A 27,809-nucleotide genomic window follows, 5' to 3' on the forward strand; every position below is an offset into this window, starting at 1 on the left:
CATAGGCAGAGGGAGAAGCAGGCTCCCTGCAGGGAGCCCCATGTGGGACTTAATACCAGGACCCTGGTATCACAACCTGAGCCAAAGGCAGATGCTCAATCTCTGAGCCCCCCAGGTGCCTCTATTTTAATGATTTAGACAACAGATGTCAAGAGTCCAGCTCTCTAGAGTCAGCCTGGTCACTTCTTCCTGGATAGAGGTGGCCTGACTTGTTTTATGACCAAGATGATATTCATTGATGTTCAGTTTGAAGTCTTACCTGGGGCATTGGTAACAGGTTTTATTCATTCCCCAATAGAAACTGATAAAATGTTTATGGTTAAACAGCAAGATAAAAAGATTATATAAAATGTTTTCTAGATTTTAACTTTTATAATTTATTTTGAAGTAAAATGGCTAAAGTTTCTTGATACTTGATACTAGGTTATACTAGTATTTCTTTCCCAGATGAACTAAGGTAAATGGTCATGAACTATACATATAGGATATTCCAAGAGTCTCCTGTCATAAGGTTTTTAAAAGTTACGAAGTTGTTCTAGGCAGAAATCCTATAAGTAGATCTGAATGAAGATGATACTTACTGGAGTATATATATTATAGTTTTATCACTGAAAAGTAGATATGCTGAAATCTGCTGGAGACTGCTTATACCATGAATTTCCTAAAAAGTAATTTTTTTTCTACATTCCATGGTACTTGTTTTTTGTTGGTGTTGTTAGGATAATGTTAAAGGGCTTTGATGCAGTTTGTCTTATAAAAATGGAATGAGCCGGGGATCCCTGGGTGGCGCAGCGGTTTGGCGCCTGCCTTTGGCCCAGGGCGCAGTCCTGGAGACCCGGGATCGAATCCCACGTTGGGCTCCCGGTGCATGGAGCCTGCTTCTCCCTCTGCCTGTGTCTCTGCCTCTCTCTCTCTCTCCCTCTATCATAAAAAATAAAAAAAATCTTTAAAATAAATAAATAAAAATGGAATGAGTTGGAATGGTTGAAATCTAGATCCTATGCCAATTTCTAACTTAGTGAAAGTTCTTTGCTATAATTTTTTCATATGTAGAGTAGGAAGGGTACTAATTTACATTTGTAGTAATAAGTCACCAACAATACTATTTTGTTTAGCTTTATGTATGTATGATTCTATTATAATATTTACTTCTGCCTTTAGGAATAGTTCTTTTTTTGCGGGGGCGGGGGTGCATTTTGCCTAGGAGTGCTTGATGTTTTTATTGGGTATATCAGGAAATAAAGAACTTTTCTTGGATATTTCTGATACTGTGTTTCTTTTTTCTTTTTTTTTCTTTTTTCTTTTTTTTATAAATTTATTTTTTATTGGTGTTCAATTTGCCAACATATAGAATAATACCCAGTGCTCATCCCGTCAAGTGCCCACCTCAGTGCCTGTCACCCAGTGACCCCCACCCCCCCGCCCACCTCCCCTTCCACCACCCCTAGTTTGTTTACCAGAGTTTAATACTATGTTTCTGAGAAAAGTCAGTTTTTCACTACTTTGCCTTATTTTGAGGAGGAAGTTTTTAATTAGTGGAATGCTAAAGAATGAATTTATTATTTATATTTAGCTAATACATTTAAAATTATATGATTAATTATGCCATATATAATATGAATTATGAACTATGAATGGGGATTAGCATAGTACAACATGTAGAAACTTGAAAGTAGTGGGGTGTCTGGGTGGCTCAGTGAGTTCATGTCTGCCTTAGGCTCAGGTTACGATCCTGGGGTCCTGAGATGGAGCTCCTTGCTCAGCAGGGAGCCTGCTTCTCCCTCTCTGTCACTTTCCCCTGCATGTGTTCTCTTGAGTGAATGCTCTCGTGCTTTCTCTCTCTGTCAAATAAATGAAATATCTTAAACCAACAAACTTGAAAGTAGTAATGCTAAATTATTGGTTTCAAATAATAATAGCCATCGTATAATTTGTGTATGATTTATATGTGGAAAGAAGGATGTGTTACAGAATTTACATTCTTAATTTTAAATTGTCTTGATTTATTTAAAATGACTTTATTTTGATAGGTTCTGAAGATGAAACAAGAATAGATATGCAGTATACTGCTCAGTACAAAGGCCAAGAGCTATATTCACAGCAAGAAGATGAACAGCCACAGGGATGGGTATCGTGGGCCTGGTCATTCGTGCCTGCAATTGTGAGTTACGATGATAGCGAGGAAGACTTCCTTGGGAATGATCCTACATCAGCCATGCATCAGCAAAAAGCACAGACTTTGAGGGATCCTATTGTGTCTATAGGATTTTATTGTACAAAGGCAACGGTGACTTTCAAAGTAGGTTTCCTCTTTCTTGTCTATTTTACCTTTAATGTATAAATTTTGATTTCTAGGAAGGATCTGATTTGAAGTTTGTTTTATACTTGGTAGATGTAAGATAGTCTAGCAATCTATCTTTCTTTCTTTCTAGATTTTATTTATTTATTTATGAGAGACACACAGAGAGAGAGAGGTCTTTCTTTTTTTTTTTTAAGATTTTATTTATTTATTTATGAGAGACACAGAGAGAGAGAGAGAGAGAGAGAGAGGCAGAGACACAGGCAGAGGGAGAAGTAGGCTCCATGCAGGGAGCCTGATTCGGGACTCGATCCCGGGACTCCAGGATCACGCCCTGGGCCAGAGGCAGGCGCTAAACTGCTGAGCCACCCAGGGATCCCTGCAGTCTTTATTTCATAAAATTATGTTCCCTCATCTGACTCTGAATTTTGATCTTTTTCTATCTTCTTAAAGCCTTCTCTTTTTTTTAAATCAGTTTCTTGGAAATCAGTTTCTCCTCCCACTGAATCTTTAAATTGGCATTTAGAGATCTCTTTATATTTCTATTAAAAAATCTCTCCCATGAATTCGTATATACCTCCAGTTACTGTTTCATCTCTGGCTTTCTTTCATTACAAAATTTCTTTAAAGGACTGTTTATATAAAATTTCACTCTTTCCTCACCTCTTTCACTCTACAAGATAGTCCTATTTCTTTTCTAGATCCTCATTTAACTTGTTTTTTTCAGCAGTGTTTCACAGGCTTTGACTCCTTTCTTATTTGACAAACATGTAAAGTATATAGTCGAAAGAGATTATATAATAGGTATTTTCCTTTTAAAGAACAGTAGAATGAACACTTTAATATTTTTATGGTAAGTTTTTAATTCCAGTTAAAACAAACCAATATAACATACAGTGTTATATTAGTTTCGGGTATACAATATAGTGATTGAACACTTCCATACAACATCTGGTGCTCATGACAAGTGTACTCTTTAATCCTTATCACCTATTTAACCCATCCCCCCACCCTCCCAAACCATCAGTTTTTCTCTATAGTTAAGAGTCTGGTTTTTTTGGTTTGTCTCTCTGTCTTCCCTCACCTTTGTTGTTTGTTCACTATATGTGGCTTAAAATCCACATGAGTGAAATCTCTGACTGGCTTATTTCACTTAGCATTATACCCTCTAGCTTTATTCATGTCATTACAAACGGCAAGATTTCATTCTTTTTTATGGCTGAATACTCAGTTGTGTATACACACACACACACACACACACACCCCATATCTTCTTTATCTATTCATCAGTCAATGAACACTTAAACTGCTTCCATAATTTGACTATTGTAAAATTGTGCAATCAGCATAGGGATGCATGTATCCCTTTGAATTAGGAATACCCTTTATTTTAAGAAATAGAAAATTCTTATTATTTTGGCATCCCGTGTGTGTTCTTTGAGCATATATTGTCTTATTTGACAGATATAGCTTAAAGTTAATTTTGAGTGTTTATTTCATAGCTTTTATTTTTACTTTTTATTATTTTTAAAGATTTTATTTATTTGACAGAAAGAAAGAGAATATAAGCAGGGGGAGTGGCATGGGGATAGAGAAGGCTCCCTGATGAGCAGAGTCCGAGGTGGGACTCAGTCTCAAGACCTTGGCATCATTCCTTGAGCCTAAGGCAGACTCCTAACTGATTAAGCCACCCAAGCACCCCTCTTGGCTTTTTATAATAGTGTTATCACACATGTAATGCCCTTAAACAGTATCTAATTCATTCAACAAGTAGATACTAATGCCTCCTATGTGCCAGGCACTGTTTTGTCTTTAAGGTTACCCATTGAACAGATGACATATATATCCCTGCCTCTTAAAGTATAAATTGTCAAAAAAAAGTATAAATTGTCACTATAAGCGAATAGGCTGTATAGTATACCCATTTATAACAAGGGTTATGTAGAACAAATACAGAAGAGGAATAGTGAAGGTGTCCATAGATAGGAAGGGATTATGCAATTTACTATTGGGTGATCAGGGAAAGCTTTAATGGGAAGGAGATCTTTAAGCAAAGACTCATGAAAGAGGAAGCTTTGTGAATTAGTAGGAAAGAATATTCGAAGAATAGCAAAAGACTCTAAAAGTTCAAGGAATAGTAAGGAAGCCAGTGCAGCCACAGCAAAGTGGGCTAAAATCGAAGTAGTATAAAATCAGGTCAGAGAGGTGATGGGGTTGGGGAGAGATCCATAAATTGTAAAACTGTCTAGGTCATTTTAGGTTGGGGACTTTGTCATTAGTCCTGAAGAGGTTGGGAAGTTTTTGGACAATTTATAGCATAGTGGTTACAGGATGATCTGAGTTATATTTTAAACGGCATCACTCTGGTTGCTGTGTTGAGAATAGATTATAGGGGGCGAAAGCAGAAATAAGATCAGACAGGATAAAAATTTTCAAGCAGAAGATAATGATAGCTTGGACTAGGATGATAGGCAGGGGAGGTGGTGAAATGTAACTGTATTTTGGATGTGTTTTGAAGGTCAAGAGGACAGTGTTTCTTGATTTTATTGTGAGATGTAAGTGAAGAGGATCCAGAGATGGTGCTTGAGCAACTAGAATAATTGAGTTCTGATTTTTTGGCATGAGGAAGACTGTAAGAGGATTAGGTTTGAGATAGAATCGGGAGTTTGGTTTTGGACAAATTTAAGATGCCCACTATATATTCAAGTAGAGCTGTTGGGTTGGATTAATGAATTTAGAATTCAGATTAGAAGTTTGGTCTGGGCATAAGATTTGAGAGTCAAGATTTTATTAAGATTGGAATCAGTATAGATACAAAGAAAGAAGAGGTTCTAGGGCCAAGCTCTGGGGTACTGTGATGTTAATGATTTGGAAAGAAAAGGCAGAAATAGTGTGGGAAACTGAAAATAAGTTAGGCAGAAAACCAAGAGTGTCTATTTGGAAGCTGAGTGCCATAAACGTTTTAAAGTTGACAAAGTAGGTCATTTGTGAGAATGGATTATTAGATTTGGCATTGTGGGAATTGTTGGTGATCTTGACTAGAGCAGTAATTTGACAGTAGTGGGATCTTAGTTGGAGTTGATTAAAAGCAAATGGGAACACTGGTGGGAAAGTAAAGTGGCACAGTCACTGTGGAAAAAAGTTTGGTGGTTCCTTGAAATGTTAAACTTACGATCAAGTGACTTAGCATTTCCACTATAGGTGCATACTCAGAGGAATTAAACTGTACTTAAATAGATGTATATGGGGATCCCTGGGTGGCTCAGTGGTTTGGTGCCTGCCTTTGGCCCAGGGCGCGATCCTGGAGTCAGGATCTCAGTTGGTGTAGAGCATGCGACTCTTCAGCTTGGAGTAGGTTAGAGCCCCACATTTAGTGTAGAGATTACTTAAAAAAACAAACAAAACCCTTAAAAAAGTTGAAACAAACCAAATGTCCGTTAGTAGATGAAAGAAAACCTTTTCAGAAAATGGTGGGTAGTTTTTTTTGTTTGTTTTTTGTTTTTTTTTGGTAGTACACCAAACTCAGTAAGTAATTTTTTTTTTTTTTTTTTCAGTAAGTAATTTTTAAAACAGACGGGATCCCTGGGTGGCGCAGCGGTTTTGCGCCTGCCTTTGGCCCAGGGCGCGGTCCTGGAGACCCGGGATCGAATCCCACGTCGGGCTCCCGGTGCATGGAGCCTGCTTCTCCCTCTGCCTGTGTCTCTGCCTCTCTCTCTTTCTCTCTCTGTGACTATCATAAATAAATAAAAAATTAAAAAAAAAATAAAAGCGTATCCCATTAAAAAAAAAAATAAAACAGCTACTTGTATCTCCAGCTCTTGGAAATTGCTGGTATACGTTGATCAAATAAATCATCCATCCTCTGCCTGTCTCCTCTTCTGCCTTCCATCTTCCAAAATTTTGAGATCCTCTTTTATTGAATAAATTCTTCAGTTTTATTTGTCTTGTTGGTTTATTATGGAGGCATTTTTCTGCAGGAGATAAACTCATGGGTCCAACCTGTGACGTAGTATTTAGTTAACTTGTTAGATACTGGAAATGTAGCACAGAAAATAACAAGTTTTTGCTCTCATGGTGTTTTTAATTTGGCGTGGATTGTTTACTTGAAATAAATTTTTTTCAATCAGTAATAAAGGGAGACAATTTATAACTACCCCAGATAGTGGATTAAAAGTATTTTAAAGTAAATAGTCTTTAAAGACTTTTCTAATTTAAAATCATTAAGTATTTTCTAATAATGACAAACCCTAAAAGATGTAGGAAATGAGTTTTTAGCAAAAGTTAAACTTGATTGATTAAAAATTTTTTTTGATAATAAAGACTGGGGCAAAATGGTAAAAATACATATATTTTACACTTATTTCTAATTTGCCTATGAAACAAATTATTTTTATTATAAATTTCATAATTGAAATTCCCTGATCCACCTTGGATGAAAGGAATATGTATCAGTCTGTAAAATAAAAAACAAAACAACAATAAAATCTTTAAAACATAATAAACTGCATCTGGGTGGTGCAGCTGGTTGAGCGTCTCTTAGTTTTGGCTCATGTCATAAATTCAGGGTCCTGGAATGGACACCAATCAGGTACCATGCTCAGTGTAGAGTTTGCTTGAAATTCTTTCTCTCCCTTTCCCTCTGCCCCTTCTGCTCATGCTCACACACTCTCTCTTGACTGTTGCCAACAGTCGAGATATATATTCCATATAATATCAGTTTTGTGTTTTAAATTTATTAAAAATTTTTTTCATGATATGATCATCTCTGCATTTAACAGATGTTTTTGGCAATAATAATTGTAATTCTATTAATTGTAAGTATATTCAGACTTAAATGATAAAAGATAAACATTATCTTAGTAACAGCAGCATGAATTAACTACTTACTTTGAGAACTTACACTTATGACTTGGTGTAATTTTGAGTATAGTTGACCTACAGTGTTACATTATTTCAGGTGTACAACATAGTATATAGCTATAACATAGCTATAACATAGCTAACCACAAGTATAACTACCATCTGTCAACATACAATGCTACTACAGTGTCATTGACTATATTCCCTATGGTGTGCCTTTTATATTCCCATGATTAATTTTCCTGTAATGGAAGCCTACATATATCCCATTCTTCTTGATCTGTTTTGCCCATTCCCCCTTAAAACCATCAGTTTGTTCTCTGTATTTATCGGTCTGATTCTTCTTTTTGTTGGTTTGTTTTTTAGATCCTACATATGAGTTAAATCATATGGTATATTGCCTGTTTTAGATGATCCAGAAGAAGTTGTTTTTAATCTAAGTTTGTGAGGGAATTTAAAGATTGCTAGTAAAATTCTATCTTTTCTGGTGATTTTTGCATATTTATGTTGAATTTGAAATTATTTTGGTATATTCCTCTTCATTGATGAGAAGAATTGTATTAAATTGAATCAGAGTAGTTTGTGTTTATATACAAAACTTTTATAGACTTTTAGGGCAGTACTCATTATACATCTTTTTAAAAAATTTAGAACATTTATGTTTCTAAGGTTTCTCTAAGAGACATATGTTGAAATTTAGGAGGAAAACATTAGAATTCATTGTTCAGCTTGGATTTAAAGAATGTATGGAATTAATTTGTGGTTCATATTTTGGTCAGAAAATAAGGTCATGTTTCTACATTAGCATTCTGAACAGTTGATATCAATCCAACAAAAATCATGCCAAATTAAATGTAGCATTAAAAAAAATCATGTTGAAGATTTTTCTTGTAATATTTGAGTCCTTTTAATCAATTAATTGCTTTTTCTTTACAATAATTGTAGACAGCTGAAGGGTGATCAAGTTTAAAATGCTGAAAAAAAAGTCTAAAATGCTGAATTTTACTTGAGCATTTTAGAATTGTACAACAGTGTGTATACCAGTTCTAGAAGCATCTAAGAAATGAGGGCTTATATATACAATATTTTTGTTACAAAAAATGAGAATAATCAGTTGATTTTAAGTATAAAGAAGTTATGTTTAAATGATAACGTTTTTGTTCAGTAAGTTCTGTTTGACTGAAGTTATTGTTTTTTTTTTTTTAATGTGATCTTTGATTTTGCCTTAATGTTTGAATAATGTATCCATTTCACAAGAGTGTGGACGGGTCTCATTAGTAAACATGGCAGAATACCTTTGAGAAAATAAAGACTTTATTTTGGAATAGTTTTAGGTTTATAGAAAGCTTGCAAAGTACAGAAAGTTCACATAGACTACTTACTGAGTTCCTCTGTTAACATCTTATGCTATCATAGTACATTTGTCAAAAGTAGGAAGCCAACATGGATGCATTACTGTTAAATTCCAGACTTTAACTGAGTTTCATAATGTTGTTATCTGTAACATGATCCAAACCAGGATACCACATTGCATTTAGAAAATTTACCTCTTAAATATGATTTATCTAGGTTTGTCTAGATACATACAAGTAATGTTTTATAAGCTTCAGGCGTGCGAATGTTGTAGGGGTGGTGGGCGTTTTGGCAGCATCTAGATTAGTACTTGTTATCTAGCTGTCACTCGTTAAGTATTTACATGATTGAATGAGTCTGAGACATATATTTTGAAAGTAAATCCCCATGAACCTACTTTCCTCATAGAGCTAGATGAAGTTTTGTTGAATTTGTGTTTTTTCATAGGTTTCTTTTTGATGAAAAATTTGGGAGAAACTTTGGAAATGATTGAACTAACCCTGGTTGAATGTGTAGGGAGTATAAAATGAATTGAGGTTAAAATACATGTAAATTTTTGGCAGAATATATGAACCATTATATGAGACTGTTCTAGTTACATAGGTTTTTTTTTTTACCCTTTTTAGGCAATATTGCTAAGACAAGTTAAATAAAAATAAGATGGTATTTCAGTTCTCTCTTTGAGCTTAGACTAACATTTTCAACCGTTATAGCATGGATAATCTGTTACGGCTGTTTTTGTTGCACCTGTTCTCCTGCTTAATAATTAAATTTCCTGAATCTTAAAGTTGACCCTGTTTACATCAATTCATCATAATAATGACAGGTTATTGCTATCTATTACTAATTTTACTTACTAAATATTCTTATATTGTTTCTTAGCTCACTGAAATGCAAGCTGAGAGTAGTTATTATAGCCCTCAGAAAGTAAAATCCAAAGAAGTATTGTGTTGGGAACAAGAAGGAACTACCGTTGAGGTAATCATTCAACATTGAACATATATTTAAAACTTTTTGAATGTTCCTTAAAGTTAATATGTTAATATGTAATAAATGGAGGCTTTTATCATAGTGTCATGTTTAAAATATATTCATGGTTTTTTATTTTTATTTTAGTCATCAGTAGTATTGATTGAAATAAATATGACTTTAACATAGATTCTACTATAATATGAAACATTAATTCTTTCAGTCTTTCATTTAACTGGTATGAGCTTGTATGTATATGTGGATTAATGTTCATAAGATGGCAGTCATTGAGGATACAAAGATTTGAGGATACAGAGAGAAATATGATGTTTCTTATTTTAAATTTGGAAAGGCCATAATCCTAAAGAGGTTTCTATTAATTCAGAAATTCTACAAGGGGAGCCTATAACATGTTTTTAAGTCTGTAACATTTTTATGAAATTCAAATTTTTAGTTCTAATGTTTCCTTCCCTCTTATAGGCCCTTATGATGGGAGAACCTTTCTTCAATTGCCAGATTGGTTTTGTAGGTTGCAGAGCCTTGTGCCTTAAAGGAATTATGGGTGTTAAAGATTTTGAAGAGAATATGAATAGAAGTGAAACTGTAAGTCAGATTCTCTCCCTACCTCTGCCCCCCTCTTTATGGATAGAATACAGGGATAATGAAGTGCTTATTGAAGTGTTTAACCATACCAAAAAATCTGTTAGACTACATATATCTTTGGCTTAAGAGAGGAACTTCACTGTTTTCCCTGTAAGAAATTATAGGGCTCAGGGGAATTTAGAAAGTTGGTAGCACTTAACACCTGGACAGTAGTTCCAAATACTTTCCAATTCATAAATGTTTCTTCTTTCTTGTTTATGGCAGCTACTTGGAGTTCCTTTTTGGTTTGTAAAATGTTCTTTGCCAAGATAGGCAGTGAAAATGGAGACAGCATTCCTTGTCTTTTTATAGGACTTAAAGTTGTAGTGATTTCTATTAACTACTGAATGGGTATTATAAAACCAAGGTTTTATTTTCTTTAACAGTTTAATGATTTTTCCTCCTGTTCAAAAATTTTGCATTTATTTTTAGGAAGCCTGTTTCTTCATTTGTGGTGAAAATTTGAATATGAAAGGTTTGACATACCTTACAAATTCATTGTTTGATTACCGAAGCCCAGAAAATAATGGTACTCGTGCAGAATTTATCTTGGATGCAGCTCATCATAAGGTCAGAGAATATATATTTGAGCCAATTTCTAGCTGTGTCTGGATGGACACTTTGTGTGAATACTTGTGATTGCCATTTTTCATTTTAAGTAATACATTCTGAATGCTGGTTGTTTATTGAAACCTTTAGAATATTTTAGTCCAGGTTCTACATCTAGAGAAGTTTGAAGAGTACACAAAGGTCTCTACTTATATATACTAAGTAGCCAATTAGTTTGTTTATCCATTCCCTACTGTTAAAATAGTCATGGAGGAAACTTATAGAATTATCATTTAATTAGCATTTACTTTTGGATATAGGGTAAATGGGAAGAGATGAAGAATTTTACATTTTACTAGGTAAGTGTCTTAGTGTTTGAATTTTTCATGTAAAATAATGTAGTTTTATAGAGTAAATATAAAAAATCAAAAAGTATAATAGAATAAATAATGTAAATCTTAATCCTTTTTACTACATTTACTTTTATAAAGAATTCCATTTTAATCTGCATATTTGCATATATTTTGAATATTTTAGTATATCTTTAGTTTTTGAGTTGTTTTATATAAGTACTGGAATATTTAACAATATATAAGGATTAATTATATTTGAGAATATATATTGGACAGTTTTGCGATGGTGATAAAGATCAAGGGTATACTATCCTATTCCATATAGTTATTAACCAGACATTATTGATAAAGTGGTCAAAATGTCTAGTAGAATTACGGATGTCCTTTGGTGTGGTTTGTAGTAGAGTTAACATTACCTGTCTTAGAAGTGAATTTTTTGGATAGCCTCTGTTCTCCTTTTTTTTTTTTTTTTTTTTTGGTAATTTTTCGAGTTGATACACATTCTATGTAAGGAGTATATTTGATTCTTTACCTATCAGGTTTTTTTAAAAATAAATTTATTTTTTATTGGTGTTCAATTTACCAACATACAGAATAACACCCAGTGCGCGTCCCGTCAAGTGCCCCCTCAGTACCTATCAGGTTTTAAACTTAGAAGTCTCTTCTGTACAATTTGTGTTCTGTTTGCTTTTCTTTGTTGGCAGGAGACCTACACTGAGGTAGCTGGAATGCAAAGATTTGGGGCTTTTTATATGGATTACCTGTATACAGTGGAGAATATCATTGGCAAAGGTACTGTTTCTTTCCTTTGTGTTTGCTTTTTCTTGGATAACAGAAACAAAAGCCTCATCAGAATCAGTTGGTTCTTGACTGGTTGTAATTGGTTACATCAGATTTACCTTCTGTTACTTAGGGGAATAAGTTTTATATTATGTTAGAATTTTCTTAGATACTTATTTTTATCTTTGTGTAGCTAAGAAGACATTTTTTATAGCCAACCAGATTTCGTTCTATCATGCACCAAATATTAAAATTTTGATACATCAAATTTTATGTTGCATTGAGTTGTCAAAAAGCATAAACATTTCCTTTTCTGTGTTAAAAGCATTTTGAAGGTTATATAGATCTTTTATTAAAAAACTGTTTCAAGCAGAAGAGTGGAAATAAATTCTTCTGGAGACTGTGGATATATAGTCTTATGTGTTTATAAGCAATCAAATGATGCTTTTAAGAATTTAACTGATACTTTATGTGCTCTTCAATATACTATATTGTACTTATTCTCATCTTTTTTCATATTGAAACAGGTTTATCTTTTTTTTGTTAATTTTTCATATAGTAATGATTTCTGTGTGTTAGGTGATGAGTTAGATATAGTGAATGCCAAGAAGACCACAGCATTTCTCAAACTAATAGGTAGGGTTTGTACACTTAAATAAATTATTATAATATAGCACATTAAAAACAGTAGTATAAATGGATAGCTAAGAGAGGTCTAGGTCAGAAAGTGACTACTTTATTATTTTTTTTAAAGATTTTATTTATTTACTCATGAGAGACACAGAGAGAAAGAGAGGCAGAGACACAGGCAGCAAGGAGAAGCAGGCTCCTTGCAGGGAGCCTGATGTCGGATTCAGTCCCCTGTCTCCAGGGTCATGCCATGGGCTGAAGGCGGCGCTAAACTATGGAGCCACTTGGGCTGTCCAGAAAGTGACTACTTTTATGTGTAGAGTTAGAGTCTTCACAGAGGAGTTGATCTTAAAAGATGATAACAAGATAACAAGTGTTGTTAGTTGAAAACAGAAGGAAAGAGCAGTGATTTTCTGCTTCCTTTTTTTTGTAATGGATTTCTAAATGTTGCTGTTCTCATTGATCAAACCTTGGGTTTACTCTTTTCCCTATACTGTTTCCTGAAATTCTCTCATTCTTTTCCATGGATTTAGTACCTTCGCTATATTGTTGATGTACATATTTATAATTTTAGTCCAAACTTCTTTAAGTATAGAATTAAATATCTAGTGTGTACATGGCGTTTTTACTTCTTTACATGTCTCACAAATATTTCAAAACTGAATATGTTCAAATGGAATTATTAAAATCCTTATTACTGTCTACTGCTTTCCTCTTAATTTCAATATTCTTGTCTTGGAAAATTGTTCTTCTGTCTTGGGGCTGTTCAAGCCAGATACCTAGGAATCATCATGACTCACTTTTCATCTACAAAATCTGTTTTAAATTCATTCACTTCTCGTAAACTCCACTCTTCCCACTTTCATCTAATCTACTGTCCTCTCTACATTTTAATAGCTTTTTTTACTGGCTTTCTGCTGCCTACCCTTTAGGTTGGTTGATTTAATTCCGTGCTTAAAACCCTCACTCACTGCCTTTGCATTGCTTTATTTAAAAATTAAATTGTGTATCATATTTTGGTCTTGAAATCTCAAGAAAGAATTTTGGAGGAAAAGATATATTTTGATATGGACATTGAGGTAGATATATTCAGTAGCCAATTATATATAGGAAAGGGCAACTAAGAACTTCACAAATTGTTACAGTATTGTAGTTACCAAATGTAAGATGGTAGGTCTTCTGGTTGGATATGAAACCTTTTAAATGTGTTATGGATTCCCTGTCTTCTGAGGACATTGGAGTATCAAGTAGTTTTCCTTCAAATGAAGGAAACCAGGCACTGAAAATTGTCTTTGTACATATGCTGCTTCTACAGTTTCTAAAAGAAAGAAGCAGTTTATATTTGCTAGTGTGCTAATCTGATTCTATAGCCTGCAGTCATAATTACTGGGTTCAGCTTTTCTTCCTTTTTTGATTACTTGAAACAAAGAAATTGTAGAATGAACCTAAGAAAAGTATTTTGAATTCTCACAGGTTAATTTCAGATACTTTAAAGAAATATTTCAACTAAAATTCTTGGTTTGGGGGCACCTGGATGGCTCACTGGTTAAGCCTCAGCCTTTGGCTCAGATCGTGATCCCAGGATCCTGGGATCAAGTCTCACATCAGGTTCCCTGCAGGGAGCCTGCTTCTCTCTCTGCATATGTCTCTGCCTCTCTCTTTCTCATGAATAAATAAATAAAAGCTTAAAAAAAAATAAAATTCTTGGTTTGATGTCACTGGACATTTTTTTGTTTATATAGTCCATATTATCAGAAAGTGCCATAAATTTAAGTACATAAATGCATATTGATAATTTCACAAAGTTTATAGTAAAGTCTGAAATTTTGAAAGTTGATTTGATTGGCATGTTTAAAGTAAGTTCATGATAGTATTCTAATTTAGGAAACCTAGTAAATGCAGTAAAAAAAAAAAACACCTTATATTTTGTTGTGATTAATGATGTAGTAGTACTTTAACCACATTGTGAAATGGCATATAAACAAAAATTCGTTTAGTAAGTTTCCTGTGCTACTGCTTGACATTGATAAGCATCTTCTGACAACTATTTTGTTTTTGTTATGCTGCCTGAAAGCATTGTTTTACAAACTCAATTGAAATATTTTTTTTAAAAGCTTTTATTTATTTATTCATGAGAGACAGAGAGAGAGAGGCAGAGACACAGGCAGAGGGAGAAGCAGGTTCCATGCAGGGAGTCTGATGTGAGACTTGATCCCAGGACTCCGGGATCACGCCCTAAGCCCAGGGCAGATGCTCAACCACTGAGCCACCCAGGTGTCCCTAAATTGAAATATTTCTTATTAATATAACTGGGTATTTGTTACTATGACTACTGCCTTTCTCGTCTATTTTTAGGAAGTTATTACACATGTTGTTATGGACCTAAAATAATAGATAGCTGAAAATGTAATCTACAACAGGAAAATTCTTAGAGAACTATAAAGAGTTACAGTTGAAACAGTGCAGTTACTGGATTGGTAAAAGAACGAGAGAGAAGTATCGTGGTTCATTGCCTGTTTGAATCTAGATGTCTTGGGACAGTGCTGGGGGTAAGGGAATGCTAAAATAGAAGGATTTTTTGATTCCTACATTCTACTTAAGGATTAATTTTCTAAAGCAAAAACAGACTCTTTTGTCTTTAAAGTTACCAGTTTTATACATAGACTTCTAAGGTATGTTATATACAAGCAAACTTTAATGAGAAGTCATGGGTGAAAAAGCAGATGAATCTATAATGAAAGAGGATAACTGGGGATATGTAGTTTTCACCTGCACATTGACAGCGCAGATGGTTGGTAGAGTTGTTTTGATAGCTTGCAGAATGGAAGGGGAATAATTTTCTATCAGTGAGTATAAAAGTATGGGAAGTTAGGGTCAGTAGATAAAGATGCTGGTGCTTCTGGCTATCCCAGAGAGACTGGGAAGTCTTGTCTTTTCATTGGGCTGCCTTGATATTGTGTTGACTCTTAAGAGTAGCCAAAGGTTGAGGGAGCTGGGATGACCGAAACATATTGAGAATGGATACGGTAAATATCTTGCTGAAAAGATACAGCTAAAAGCCAGTCCTAAATTTACATTTCAGACAGACCACTGGCATCTAAATTTAAACTACCTCATAGGGACGCCTGAATGGCTTAGTGGTTGAGCATCTGCCTTTGGCTCAGGCTGTGATCCTGGGGTCCTGGGATTGAGTCCTGCACCAGGCTCCCCACAGGTAGCCTGCTTCTCTTTCTGCCTATGTCTCTGTCTCTCTCTCTGTGTCTATCATGAATAAATAAAATCTTAAAAAAAATAACTACTTTATAATCAAGTTGCATTATCTGCAAAAAAATAAAACAACTAACGACCAACAAAAACAGCAACAAATCTTGAAGCTTATAGACTTCTATTACTTTAGAGACAATTTGAGGTCTGAAAAAAGGATCTTTTTATAAAATGACATTTATTTAGGAGGCCTAATAGCCCTTATGGGTCTCAAAGCAGGGCATTTTCCTTGTTTTTGCATATTGTTTGCAACCAAAGTTCTTTTGTTGTTTTCAAGTTAGCTCCACAACAGATTTACATGGCTTAGCTATGAAAAGCAGTGATTTTTTTTATGTGAATAGCATGTTGCTTATACCTAATTTCTAATGTGACTCAGTATTATTTATGCATATTATGTATAATATTAACTTTGTTTTATTTGTGACATTTAAGTCTGTGGCTGTCATCTGATTTTTGAATATTCAGTTTTTGTACATGGTACTGAGACTAAAGATTGAACTCGTTTATTTGAAATTACAGAAATGTGTTTTTTAAAAAGTTAGGAAGTATGGATACAGAACCTTTGTGTTTAATTAGGCCTTCCTAGATTCTAAAGGTACTAAGTGCTGGGAAGTGTTACTTTCCTATTTTTGTTTGAAAAAGCAAATGGCTTAAGAATTAGAAATTACCATATGTTTTCGCTTATAACAGTAGATTTATGTATTAAAAACAAATCTCTGATATATGGAGTATATGTATTAGATAAGGAGAAATACTTGTAGATAGAGCCAATATTTTTCTTAGAAGATAGCCCATGGTTTCTTCTTTAATATATGGGCAGATAAAGGATTGAAGAACTTGGGTTCAGCAGCATGAAGCATGGCCATATGATTTTATTCTGGAAAAAGTTTTAAGCAGGTAAAACCTATTGTTCCACTTCCACAGTCACTATAGACAACTCTTACAGCACCCTGTGGACATTTTTTTCAGTGAAACTTTATAAGATAAAGCGTTAAAATGCAACTTCCTCTACTTACCATTCCTAGTCAACATTGTAGTATTGTGTATAGAATTATTGGATATTAGGCATTGAGATTTTAGAGAATAATTTTCTAAGAATGAACATTTCAATTTTAAAGCACTTCTTGTAACATTAAATAGATTATGGGATTAATTGTTATTTAAATTAGTATTTTTGTTGTTGTTGTTGTTAGTAATACCATCTCATCTGTGTAGAGAAAAATATAGATTGGCAGTGTTCTGTGTATTCAGCCAATGGAGAATTGGTTTGAAGGCATTAAGCTGTAAGCTAAAAAGATGAGTAATATTACGATTGGTATATCTGATTGTTTAAAATATTAATGTAAGATGTGGTTTCTTGTAGGGTCTGCAAATCAACAAGACTTTTCTCCAGGAAAAAGTGAAGATATGGGAACAGTTCAGGAGAAATCTACCAAAAGCCTTGTTATAGGTCCTCTTGATTTTCGTTTGGATAGCAGTGCAGTACATAGAATTTTGAAAATGATTGTTTGTGCCTTGGAACATGAATATGAACCATATAGTGGGCTAAAACAAGGTTTGTTTTTGGCCTAATTTTGAGTCTCTTGCTAGTTGATTTGTTTGTGTGTGTGTGTGTGTTTAAATATTTTATTTATTTATTCATGAGAGACAGAGAGAGAGTCAGAGACACAACGCAGACTCCCTCCACGTAGGGAGCCTGATGTGGGACTCCATTCCTGGTCTCTAGGACCACACCCTGGGCCGAAGGCGGCGCTAAACCACTGAGCCACCCGGGCTGCCCTTGCTAGTTGATTTGAATGATTATATAATCTGATTTGTTGTATTTTGCCAAATTACACTTTTTTTATATAGTTTGCCTGCTTTTCATGTATTTAGTTGTTTAAAGAATACACTTGTGTGTAGAAGTTTTGGGAGACGTCAAGATTTGGAAATTATTTATGTAAGTACTTTATTTGCTAGTATTTGTCAGCATTTTATTGCCATACCTTTTTGATACTTTTTCCAGTGTATATTCTTGAAATCATTTTCCCACCTTAGTGGATTCTAAAGAGCATGGAGATGGAGATGGACTCTAAACATACAAATTTAGCATTCAAGGACACTTACGACTTACTGGTAAAGAATTTGTTGTACACCTAATTTTTTCTACATGGCATGAAGGTATCACAGTTTCAAAAATACAAATTCATTTTTTTTTTTTTTTTTTTTTTTGCAATAAAGGACTCTAGGACATTATTAGCATGTAAAGGGACCACTATGCGGTCAGACTACGGCTTGAATTCTGACCCCCGCTTTTAACCTTAGGAAATTTAAGTAAACATCACTGATTTTTCATTTTTCTGTCTCAGTAATGAGTTTAATTATTGTGACGGAGATGGTTAAATTGTTTCCCCAATATCCCTTATCTTCTTATGTTATAGTAAAAGAGATTTCATGATAGAAATTCTTATGATAAAAATAAAGATACACATTCCAAGTATAGTTACAGGACTCAAGGTTCTGGCTACCTGGATAAGAGCAGAACTTTAATTACATGAATTTTGAGGCTGTGACTCTAAAAGTAAAAGTGCATATCTTCCTTTTTTCTTTACCTCTTCCTTCTGGCTAGAAAAAATTATAATGGCAAGAGCTGGAGCTGCCATCTTTGATCCTGAGATGAAAATTGCATGCTGATGATAACAGGAAAAAGATAGCAAGAACCTAGGTCTTTGGTAGCTTGGTAGCACTATGTCAAATCTGGATCCTTTAGACTCAAATTGTTATATGAAATAAACCTTAGGCTGTTGTCCAAACTTTATTTGACTTTTGCCATAGCAAATTTACTGTTACCTAAATGTTATCCTAGTAGGACCAACTTCCAACATCAGTGCATGTAATAGTATATAACACAATGCCTAGTATATATTAAGTCCTTGACAGGTTTATGCATTCGTTTCTTGTACCTTGCTTGAATGCCAGCTCCATCCCAGACACTCTTAAAAGTGCTAGAATAGTATGTATAGAATGGCTAACATAAAAAATGGTGATGGTACCAAATGTTGGGGAGAGTGGGAAGAAACTGGATCGCTCATCATTGCTGATAGGAATGTAAAATGTACTTCTGAAAACAGTTTGTTTCTTTAAAAACTAAACATGTAACTACCATATTAGCCTAGCAACTATACTTTTGGGCATTTATCCCAGAGAAATGAAAACTTAGGTTCACACAAAAATCAGTACCTAATTTGTTTTTCTCATGTAAAAGTCCAAGCTGGTAGGTATTGTAGCGTATTAGAGTAACTGTTCCATGAGATTATCTTAGACCCAGAATTCCTTGTGTCTTGTTCTTCTACCATTCTTTGAGATATACCTCATCTACATGGTTCATGTTGGCCCACCATTACAGTATGTAATTTGAATCAACAGGAAAGTGGGAGCAAGAGAAAATGGTAGGTATGTAGTTTCATTTAATAGCATGGCTCTGTCATCCCACTGACCAAAATTTAGTAACCTGTCCATATACCTAGTAGCAGGGAGACCGGAAAGCATAGTGTCTGAGAGTCCCAGTACTAGAATTAAGTTCAGAGAGTTTTATTGCTAAAAGAAAGATTATAATTAGCAGTCTCTTCAACAGTGGAATTATGCTCCCCACCCACATATGCACATACATATATATAACATGAATTTTTATCTGAAGCAGTTTATCATCTCAAGAATGTGATTATATACATATATGTATAAATCTACATGTTATACAATATATGTATATGTATATAGACTGCTGTTAGCTCACTTTAGTTTATATATACAGACAATTCTCACCTGGCATGGTAATTAGGAACCATAAAAATGTGCCAGCTGAAATCATGGAAAGTGATCATAATGTTACAAATTGAAATTTTTTCACACTTTTGGATATTTTTGTCAAAACACTAAGAGCTCTCTTACTGTTGGTATGAATGTACATAGAAATAGAAATAGTAAAATAAGTTTTTTTTTTTTTTGTTGTTGTTAAAAGAGTAGTTTTAATGGTAGTTTTTCTTTTTTTTTTAATGGTAGTTTTAAGAGTAGTTTAAATGATGCTTGTCTCCTCTTCCAGTAACTTGTAATATAGTGACTGCCTTTCCTATGCTTTGGCAAATTGTCATATTTCTAAGTTGGGATCAGATTCCTATACACTTTCAACATTGTGAAAACCTCTGAGGGTTCCTTTCATGGGAAGAATTTTGTTTGCATCACTTCTTGTGGGACATCGTCATTCTTATTTTTTTTTTTTTGTATTTTTTTTTTAATTGGGGTTTGATTTGCCAACATGTAGTATAACACCCAGTGCTCATCCATCAAGTGCCCCCCTCATTGCCCATCACCCAGTCATCTCATCCCCCTGTCCACCTCCCCTTCCACTACCCCTGGTACAGGCACTGTGGAAAACTGTGGAGGTTCCTCAAAGAGTTAAAAATAGACATCTTCATTCTTGTTATCACCATTTTTATTATCACAGCTACTTTCTACATTGGCGTTGATAAGTCTGTCTTCACTACTTCCCCTAGCTGCACATTAAAGAGTCTATCCAAAAGTACAGTGTTGATATTCCCACAGTAGGCTGTTTCTTCTGTAACTCCTTGTATGTTCTCAGTTTTTGTTTCTTTGCTGCACTTTCATCTTTGATTGCCAATTCTGTTTCAATTATCCACTTTTGTAAAATGTCACAGGGGTTTATCACTAGTAAGCAAGGAGTCAGCACAACTATATTTTTTGCCATCTATGTAGAAGTTAAATAACACACATGAGATCCCAGTAGCCAGTAGCCAAATCTGACCAACTTTGAAAGAAGTAATGTAATTGGTCACTGATGATGATGCATATCTTCTATTTATGTTATGATTTGTGGATTGAAGAACTTGCAGTAAGGTTTGTACTTTATGCACTTACTATATTGTGGTAACTGAGATTTGAACTGATTTTTGGCAACTGGCTTTTTTTTTTTCAACTGGCATTTTTTTAACTAAAACAAGATAACTGAAATTGATGTATATCAGAACTGTGCACAGTGAGAGCTGCTTCTATATATACATAAGTGCATGTAAATGAGTACATATGTATTAAATCTTAAGTTTTTAGTTCTCCACTCTTTTAAAGCTGTTTATTGAGGTGTAGTATACATATTGGAAAGTATAAAACCTAGGGATTTAGTTCTGTGAATTTTGCAAATTTAACTATATCTAGGTAACTAACTGTTCAAGAAATGGAACCTTAGCAGTGCTAAGTCCCCTGTGCTCTCCTCATTATTCCTTTGACCCCAAGAAGGGTCTCTTTAACTTCTAACATCATGGGTTAAGTTTTTGCTTAGTTTATAATTCATGTAAGTGGAATCACACAGTATGTATCTTCTGTCTCTTACTTTAGCTTTAGCTTGTTTATAAGATTTATTTCATTTTTATATACTGTTATATTCATTGTGTGAATATACCATAACTTTACTGTTGATGAGTATTTAATATCTAGTTTTTGGTTACTATGTTAGTGATGCCACAAACATTCTACTACATGCCTTTTGGTAAAATGCCCTCCTTTCTGCTGGGCATGTGTGAGTAGAATCACTTAGGTAAAAGGATTACATTATGTTTACTTTTAGTAGATATTTCTAAACTGTTTTCCCAAGTGGTTGGACCGCTTTACACTCTTATTAGTAGTTTCGAGAGTTTTTTTTTTTTTTTTTTGTTTCATTTTGTTTTGTTTTTAGTTTGGAGAGTTTTAATTGCTGGGGCTGGCAAACTATGATTTCTTCTTTCGTGCAGGACATGAGCTTATAATAGGTTTTGTGTTTTAAATAGTTAGAAAAAAATAAAAGAATCATCTTTTATGACCTGTGAGAACCATATGAAATTCAATTTTCAGTTTCCACAGGTAGAGTTTTATTGGGATACAATCATGCTCATACAGTTAGGTATTGTCTGTGGCCTTTTTTGTGCTACAGTGGCAGAGTTGAGTAGTTGTGACAGACTAGCTGGCAAAGGCTAAAATATTTTTTAAATAGTCTTTATGTAAAAGGTTTGCTGATGTTTGGCTTGCATGCTTACCAACACTTAGTATTAGCCTTTTTCATTTTAGCCATTTTAGTGGGTCTGTAATGTTGTCATGTGACTTTATTTGCATTTACTTGATGCTTAATGATGTTATCTAGTTTTCCATAGAATTTTTGGCCATTTGGAAATATTATCTTTTGCTTATTTAATGCTTTGTTGCCCATTTTCCTATTCAGTTGTTTATTATTGAGTTTTAAAAGGTTTTATATTAATTTTTTTTAACATGGGGAGTCCTTTGTATAGATATCTATATCCATCTGTATCTAAGGCAAATACTTTCTGCCAGTTTGTAGCTTGCTATTGCATCATCTTCATGGTGTCTTTATGAGCAGAAGCTATATTTTTAACAAAAAAGATGAAGAATTTCTTTGAAATATTTAAAACATATTTTAAAATATGTAAATTTTTATACAGCAAAGATATATTTACATTCTATAGTAGTATAACTTATATTTGTTAAGGGTAACACATTTTACAATTGTCTTATTGTTCAAAAGAAAAGTATAATTTGACCTTGAAATTTGGGAACCAACTCAGTTATTTAAAAATAATTTTTTATTACATTTTCATTATTTCACCTTAGATATTAAGGATGAAAATGAAACAGTACTGAATCCTGAGGAAGTGGCATCTTTGGAGGAATATATTCCTACTCGACATACAAGTATTACTCTTCTAAAATGTACCTGTACTATTGTCATGGCTGAATTCAACTTGTTGGATCATTTGTTACCTGTCATTATGGGAGAAAAGGTATCTTTTGCAGTTCACTACTTTTTTTTTTCTCATATGTGCATATTTGCAAGTCCTATGATCTTGTAAGAGGAAGGTGATTGAGTAAAAGAATATGTGCTAATATAGTTATCCGTGGTGTGTTAAAGCAATGTAACTGTGATTGTTAATTCTTAGAAAGGTGTGTGTGTGTACATATATACATTATATATATAACTAACTTCAATCTAAGGCTGTATAAAGAAATATATTTTTTTAAAGATTTATTCATTTATCTATGATAGACGTAGAGAGAGAGTGAGAGAGAGAGAGAGATGCAGCGACACAGGAGGAGGGAGAAGCAGGCTCCGTGCCAGGAGCCCGACGCGGGACTCGATCCCGGGACTCCAGGATCGCGCCCTGGGCCAAAGGCAGGCGCCAAACCGCCGAGCCACCCAGGGATCCCCCTGTATAGAGAAATATTGATGAGAGCATGGACCTAGAAGTCAGTCCATAAAGAAACTATGACACATTGCTTTGTATCTCTAAACTTGTTTCTGAAAAACAAAACTATTTTTCAAATGAGCTGACAGATTCAGCTGGTAAAGAAGCAGTAAGCCTAGATGGATTCAGATAGTTTATTACATATAGATAGCAAAAGCAAATCATTAATGGTGTCAGCTTTCAGGGCAACCTTGAAACCAGAGGGTCAAAATGACATGCAGCATACATACACAGCATGCTATTAAGTAAGGTGCCTTGTTGTCAAGGATTCAGTTCCACACTTCGTCTAAACAGTTACATAGATTACAGCTGTACATTGAAAGGAGTAAGTGGAAACTCCATATCTTACTTGAATGAGGGATGCTGATGAGAAAATGTCTCCTAGCAATCAATAGAAGGTGAGAATTCTAGAAACTCTTTGCAAGATTCCCTCCCTATCTTTTCATGTTCTAAGAGAGTCACAGGATGTTCTCCCAAGGCTTAGGTCTGCTATGATTGCATCTTGCTTTTGTGGTCTATATGGATTTGTTTAAGATTGTCAGGGTGCTGGGTTCCCTTACAGTACTACCTACCTCTTAAAATCATTTTTAATACTAGATGAGAAAATGCTCATAAACCATTTTGCAAATATTAGAAACACAGTAATTACTAGCTTATTGTTAATGAGGATTTATTAGGTGCTTAATACTTGATTTAAGCCATATATAATGTATTGCTTTCTAAGTTTACCATATACATAAGAAGGTATTATTTGTTATCTTTAGATTTTTTTGGTTATATTTCTTTTGATATCTACATACTGATGATTATAGAAGTAAAAACTGTTCTCACTTTAAAAAGAGCTAAGACAGGGAGTTGACTGTAATAGAATAGTTTAATTTTGTGTATTTGCTCTCTGTTACCCACTTAAAATTGTTATGTTGCTAAGTAAAGAGATCATCTGGGGAAAATTTCAGCAGAGAAAAAGTATGTCAGTATTAGACATTAACTTCGAAGCAACTATGAATAATGAGTTCAAGAAAGAGACAAAAAGGTGGATGGTTTTAGAAGAGACTTCAGTCTATATAAAGAAGAACCAAATTACATTCTGGAACTGAAAACTGTAACACAAGTTAGAAATAAAAGGATGGAAAAAAAAAAAAGAAATAAAAGGATGGGGGCGCCTGGGTGGCTCAGTGGTTTAGCGCCTGCCTTTGGCCCAGGGCGTGATCCTGGAATCCCAGGATCGAGTCCCACATCAGGCTCCCTGCATGGAGCCTGCTTCTCCCTCTGCCTATGTCTCTGCCTCTCTCTCTTTCTCTCTGGGACTATCATAAATAAATTTAAAAAAATTAAAAAAAAAATAAAAGGATGGAAAAAGATATGTCATTCAAATGCAAATCACAAGAAATACAGTGTTGGCTATTTTAATACCAGAAGATGTGAGTTTAAGGCAAGAAATGTTATTAGAAATAGCTGTTTTGTAATAATAAGTGTTAACTCCATGAATGGAACAACATAGATAATTCTTACAGATGGCATGTTGAATGAAAGCAGACAGTCATGAGTTTGTGTCTGTATGATTCCATAAAGTTAAAGAATAAGCAAAACTAGTCTTTGGCGATTGCAGTTAGAATATTGGCTACCTCTGGCAGTGATCTGATAAATTACCTGAGAAGGGATTATATTGTAGAGTGCTTGAAATGCATGGTGGTTAGAGATGTAAAATTTTGTTGAGCTCTCCACTTAGGATTTGTGTGCTTTACCATATGTGATACCTTTATATTCCAAAATAAAGTTGTTTAAAAAAGTAAAGTAATTGCTTAATAAGTGGTAGTTTAAAAATTATCAATAAAAAGTTTAAAAAGCATACTCAAGCAAGTATGTTCAACTTAGTCAATTTTAGGCAATATTTCTCAATAATGGCACTGTTGGCTTTTTGGACTGGGAAGAGTATTATGTAGCATTTACTATCTTTAGCCAATCTCTGTGAAATGCTAGTACTACTCTCTAGTTATTATGAGAATGAAGGACAAACAGTGAAATCGTCTTCCATGGATTTTTATATATGTGTATGAACATATGGTTTCTCATTGAGAATGATAGTATATATGGCATTTTAAGGTAATAAGTTAGTTCGAGGATTAGAGGGGGTTGCTTGCTAATCAGGGTTCATAGTCTGGACATCTTGAAACCTACTTGAATTTATTTGGAACCTTAGAAAGGTTCTATAACACTGAATGCACCAAGCCCAACCTGAGATTCTTAGGATTTTATGAGCTTTTAACGTGTATGTTATTAATAGATATGATATGGATCAGAAGTTTTTCCTCCTTGCAAATTTTGCTTCTTGTGTGAGACTTTGGAGTAGTCTTCTTAGTCCCTTTGTCATCTAAATGTGAATAAAGGGCAGGAAGACAAATGGTGGCTGGCTCTGGGATAGCTAGGTCAATATTTGGAAATGATTGAGGTTAAAAAAATACCATTAAACGTACTGAGAAGGGTTGCCTGGGTGGTTCAGTCAGTTAAGTGTCTGCCTTTGGCTTCAGTCATGATCCCAGCTTCCTGGGATTGAGCCTCATGGTGGGCTCCCTACTCAGTGGGGTGCCTGTTTCTCTTGCTCCCCCTGCTTGTACTTTCTCTCTCTCTGTCAAATAAATAAATAAAATAATATAAAAAAAGTACTGAGGAGTACACAGTGAACAATTCCAGTTGACTGAAAAATAAAAAGTTTAGCTAAATGGGCAGTAATAATTTTGAAATGTAGGACATACTTAAAGTATATAGAAGGCATTTGGTTATGGTAAGAGAGTCCCTTAAAAAGTCATTTCTAGATTGATTTGATGACATTGCAAAATGTGCCAGTCTGAGGCTTGTATAGGGAGCATTGCATGTCAATCACTGTTTTCCTGAAACATAAAGGAAACTCTATTATTTTCTAGAACTCAAGTAACTTCCTGAATACTACAAACTTCCAGTCTCTGCGTCCTTTGCCATCCATTCAGATATTGGTGGATAAAATTAATCTGGAACATTCCGTGCCAATGTATGCTGAACAATTGGTACATGTGGTCAGCAGCCTTACTCAGCCTTCTGATAATCTGCTTCATTATTGCTATGCACACTGCTATCTTAAGGTAGGAAAAGTGAATTTTCTTGTTTATGAGTATCTGTTTGGTTTTGGGAGAATTAAATATCTTTTTTCTTGGACTTGTAACTTCATAGGATTAGTAGTACCCCCATAAGATGAGATTTAAATGATATGTAATATATATATTCATTATTGAACATAATTAGATAAAAGTATACCTATCTGAAAGTTATTCAGTTTCTTGACGTTACTAGCTTAATGTTTTATAAGATAATGTTAATTAAGATTTTTGAAGATTTTTTTTAAAGGATTTATTTATTTGTTTTAGAGGTGGGTAGAAGGGGTGGAGAGGAAAGAATCTTCTAACTGACTCCCCACTGAGCATGGCGCCCAATGCAGGCTCAGTCTCATGACCCATGAGCTCAAAACCTGAGCTGAAATCAAAAGCTGGTTGCTCAGTTGACTGAACCACACAGGTGCCTTGGTTTTTGAAGATTTTGTGTGTTGTTGATAATAATTTTAAGTAGTTTGAAGAGCACTTAATTTATAAGGGTGTTTTAAAAGACTTATGATTTCTTTGAGGGGAACATTTATTTGAGATAATGCCTCATAAAGAAGGTTTAACACATTTGTTTTTTGGTTACTTTCCTCTTCCTGAATTCATGTTAATTTCTTGATACAAAGAGAGAACTCTTAATGTTTTAAATCAAGTTATATAAAGTTAATTATTGGAGGCTTTACTTTAGCTCTTTCATTTTTTTTGGTAAATAATATGTCTCACTTGGTTAAATATTGGACTCTCAGTTTCAGCTGAGGTCATGTCTTGGGGTTGTGAGATCCAGCCTTGCATTGGGTTTCATGCATAGCACATGGAGAAAGACTCTCTCTTCCTCTCTCTTTATCTCTGGCCCTCCCTGCCCCATTCCTTGCCCCCTCCACTTAGGCATGCACATGTCTCACTCTCTCTCTCAAAAAACAGCAACAAAGCATCCCATTGTAGGTACATAAAGATAAACTAGATGTTGAGTACTAAGTGTTTCTGCAAAGCAAACAGATGTATAGTCTAAGTAGGAATAGTATTTATCTAATCAGATTCTCTTTGGACTAAAGAAAACTACACAAACTTATATTCAAGAATAAGAATTAAAAATGCACTAAATTTCATGTAGAGGACTCCAAAAGAGGACTCCTGATTTTATTGGTTCACACTTCATCGTTCCATGTTTTAAAGTTAATAAATACTTGCATATTAGTAGAATAAAAGGAAACCAATGTAAATATAACAGTTTTAGATCGCCTCTAGTTTAAGATGGTAAAATTTGTTTTCAAACCATGTAAAGTAGAACATGTTTTCCTTTTTTAAATTTTTTTAAAGATTTTATTTATTTGCTCATGAGAGACCGAGAGAGAGAGAGAGAGAGGCAGAGACACAGGCAAAGGGAGAAGCAGGCTCCACGCAAGGAGCCTGACGCGGGACCCGATTCCAGGTCCCCAGGATCATGCCTTGGATCAAAAGCGCCGCTAAACTGCTTAGCCACCCAGGCTACCCAGAACATGTTTTCTTAGTAGAAGTCCAAGCAAAGCCCATTTTTAAGAGGATGGAGGAAATCTACTCCCTTGATGAAAGAGTGATACAGTCATAGGAATAAGAGAATACATTTCCACAGATTTTTAAGTTGATGAAATTAAAAATGTAATAGACTGATCTTTTTTTTTGTAATACAGTTTGACTAATGAGAAGAATGGAATTATTTTTCTTG

General features: G+C 34.3%; 1 protein-coding gene across 18 annotated transcripts in view; it reads left to right on the forward strand.

Annotated features, from left to right (window-relative positions):
• Positions 1-27,809, forward strand: part of VPS13B (vacuolar protein sorting 13 homolog B) — a 718,401-nt gene that overhangs the window by 66,083 nt on the left and 624,509 nt on the right. For all 18 annotated transcript variants that reach the window (XR_013351405.1, XR_013351406.1, XM_077846720.1 and 15 more), the window contains 8 exons: positions 2,031-2,299; positions 9,395-9,490; positions 9,962-10,084; positions 10,556-10,693; positions 11,730-11,817; positions 17,063-17,254; positions 22,348-22,517; positions 25,901-26,095. Coding sequence is in view for 16 of the 18 variants with exons in the window: in XM_077846720.1 (XP_077702846.1) it covers positions 2,031-2,299; positions 9,395-9,490; positions 9,962-10,084; positions 10,556-10,693; positions 11,730-11,817; positions 17,063-17,254; positions 22,348-22,517; positions 25,901-26,095 (1,271 nt within the window). In the remaining 2 variants the exon portion in view is untranslated. The remainder of the gene's footprint in view (positions 1-2,030; positions 2,300-9,394; positions 9,491-9,961; positions 10,085-10,555; positions 10,694-11,729; positions 11,818-17,062; positions 17,255-22,347; positions 22,518-25,900; positions 26,096-27,809) is intronic.

This window comes from Canis aureus, chromosome 14 (assembly GCF_053574225.1).
Source record: "Canis aureus isolate CA01 chromosome 14, VMU_Caureus_v.1.0, whole genome shotgun sequence".
Taxonomy (NCBI): Eukaryota; Metazoa; Chordata; class Mammalia; order Carnivora; family Canidae; genus Canis; species Canis aureus.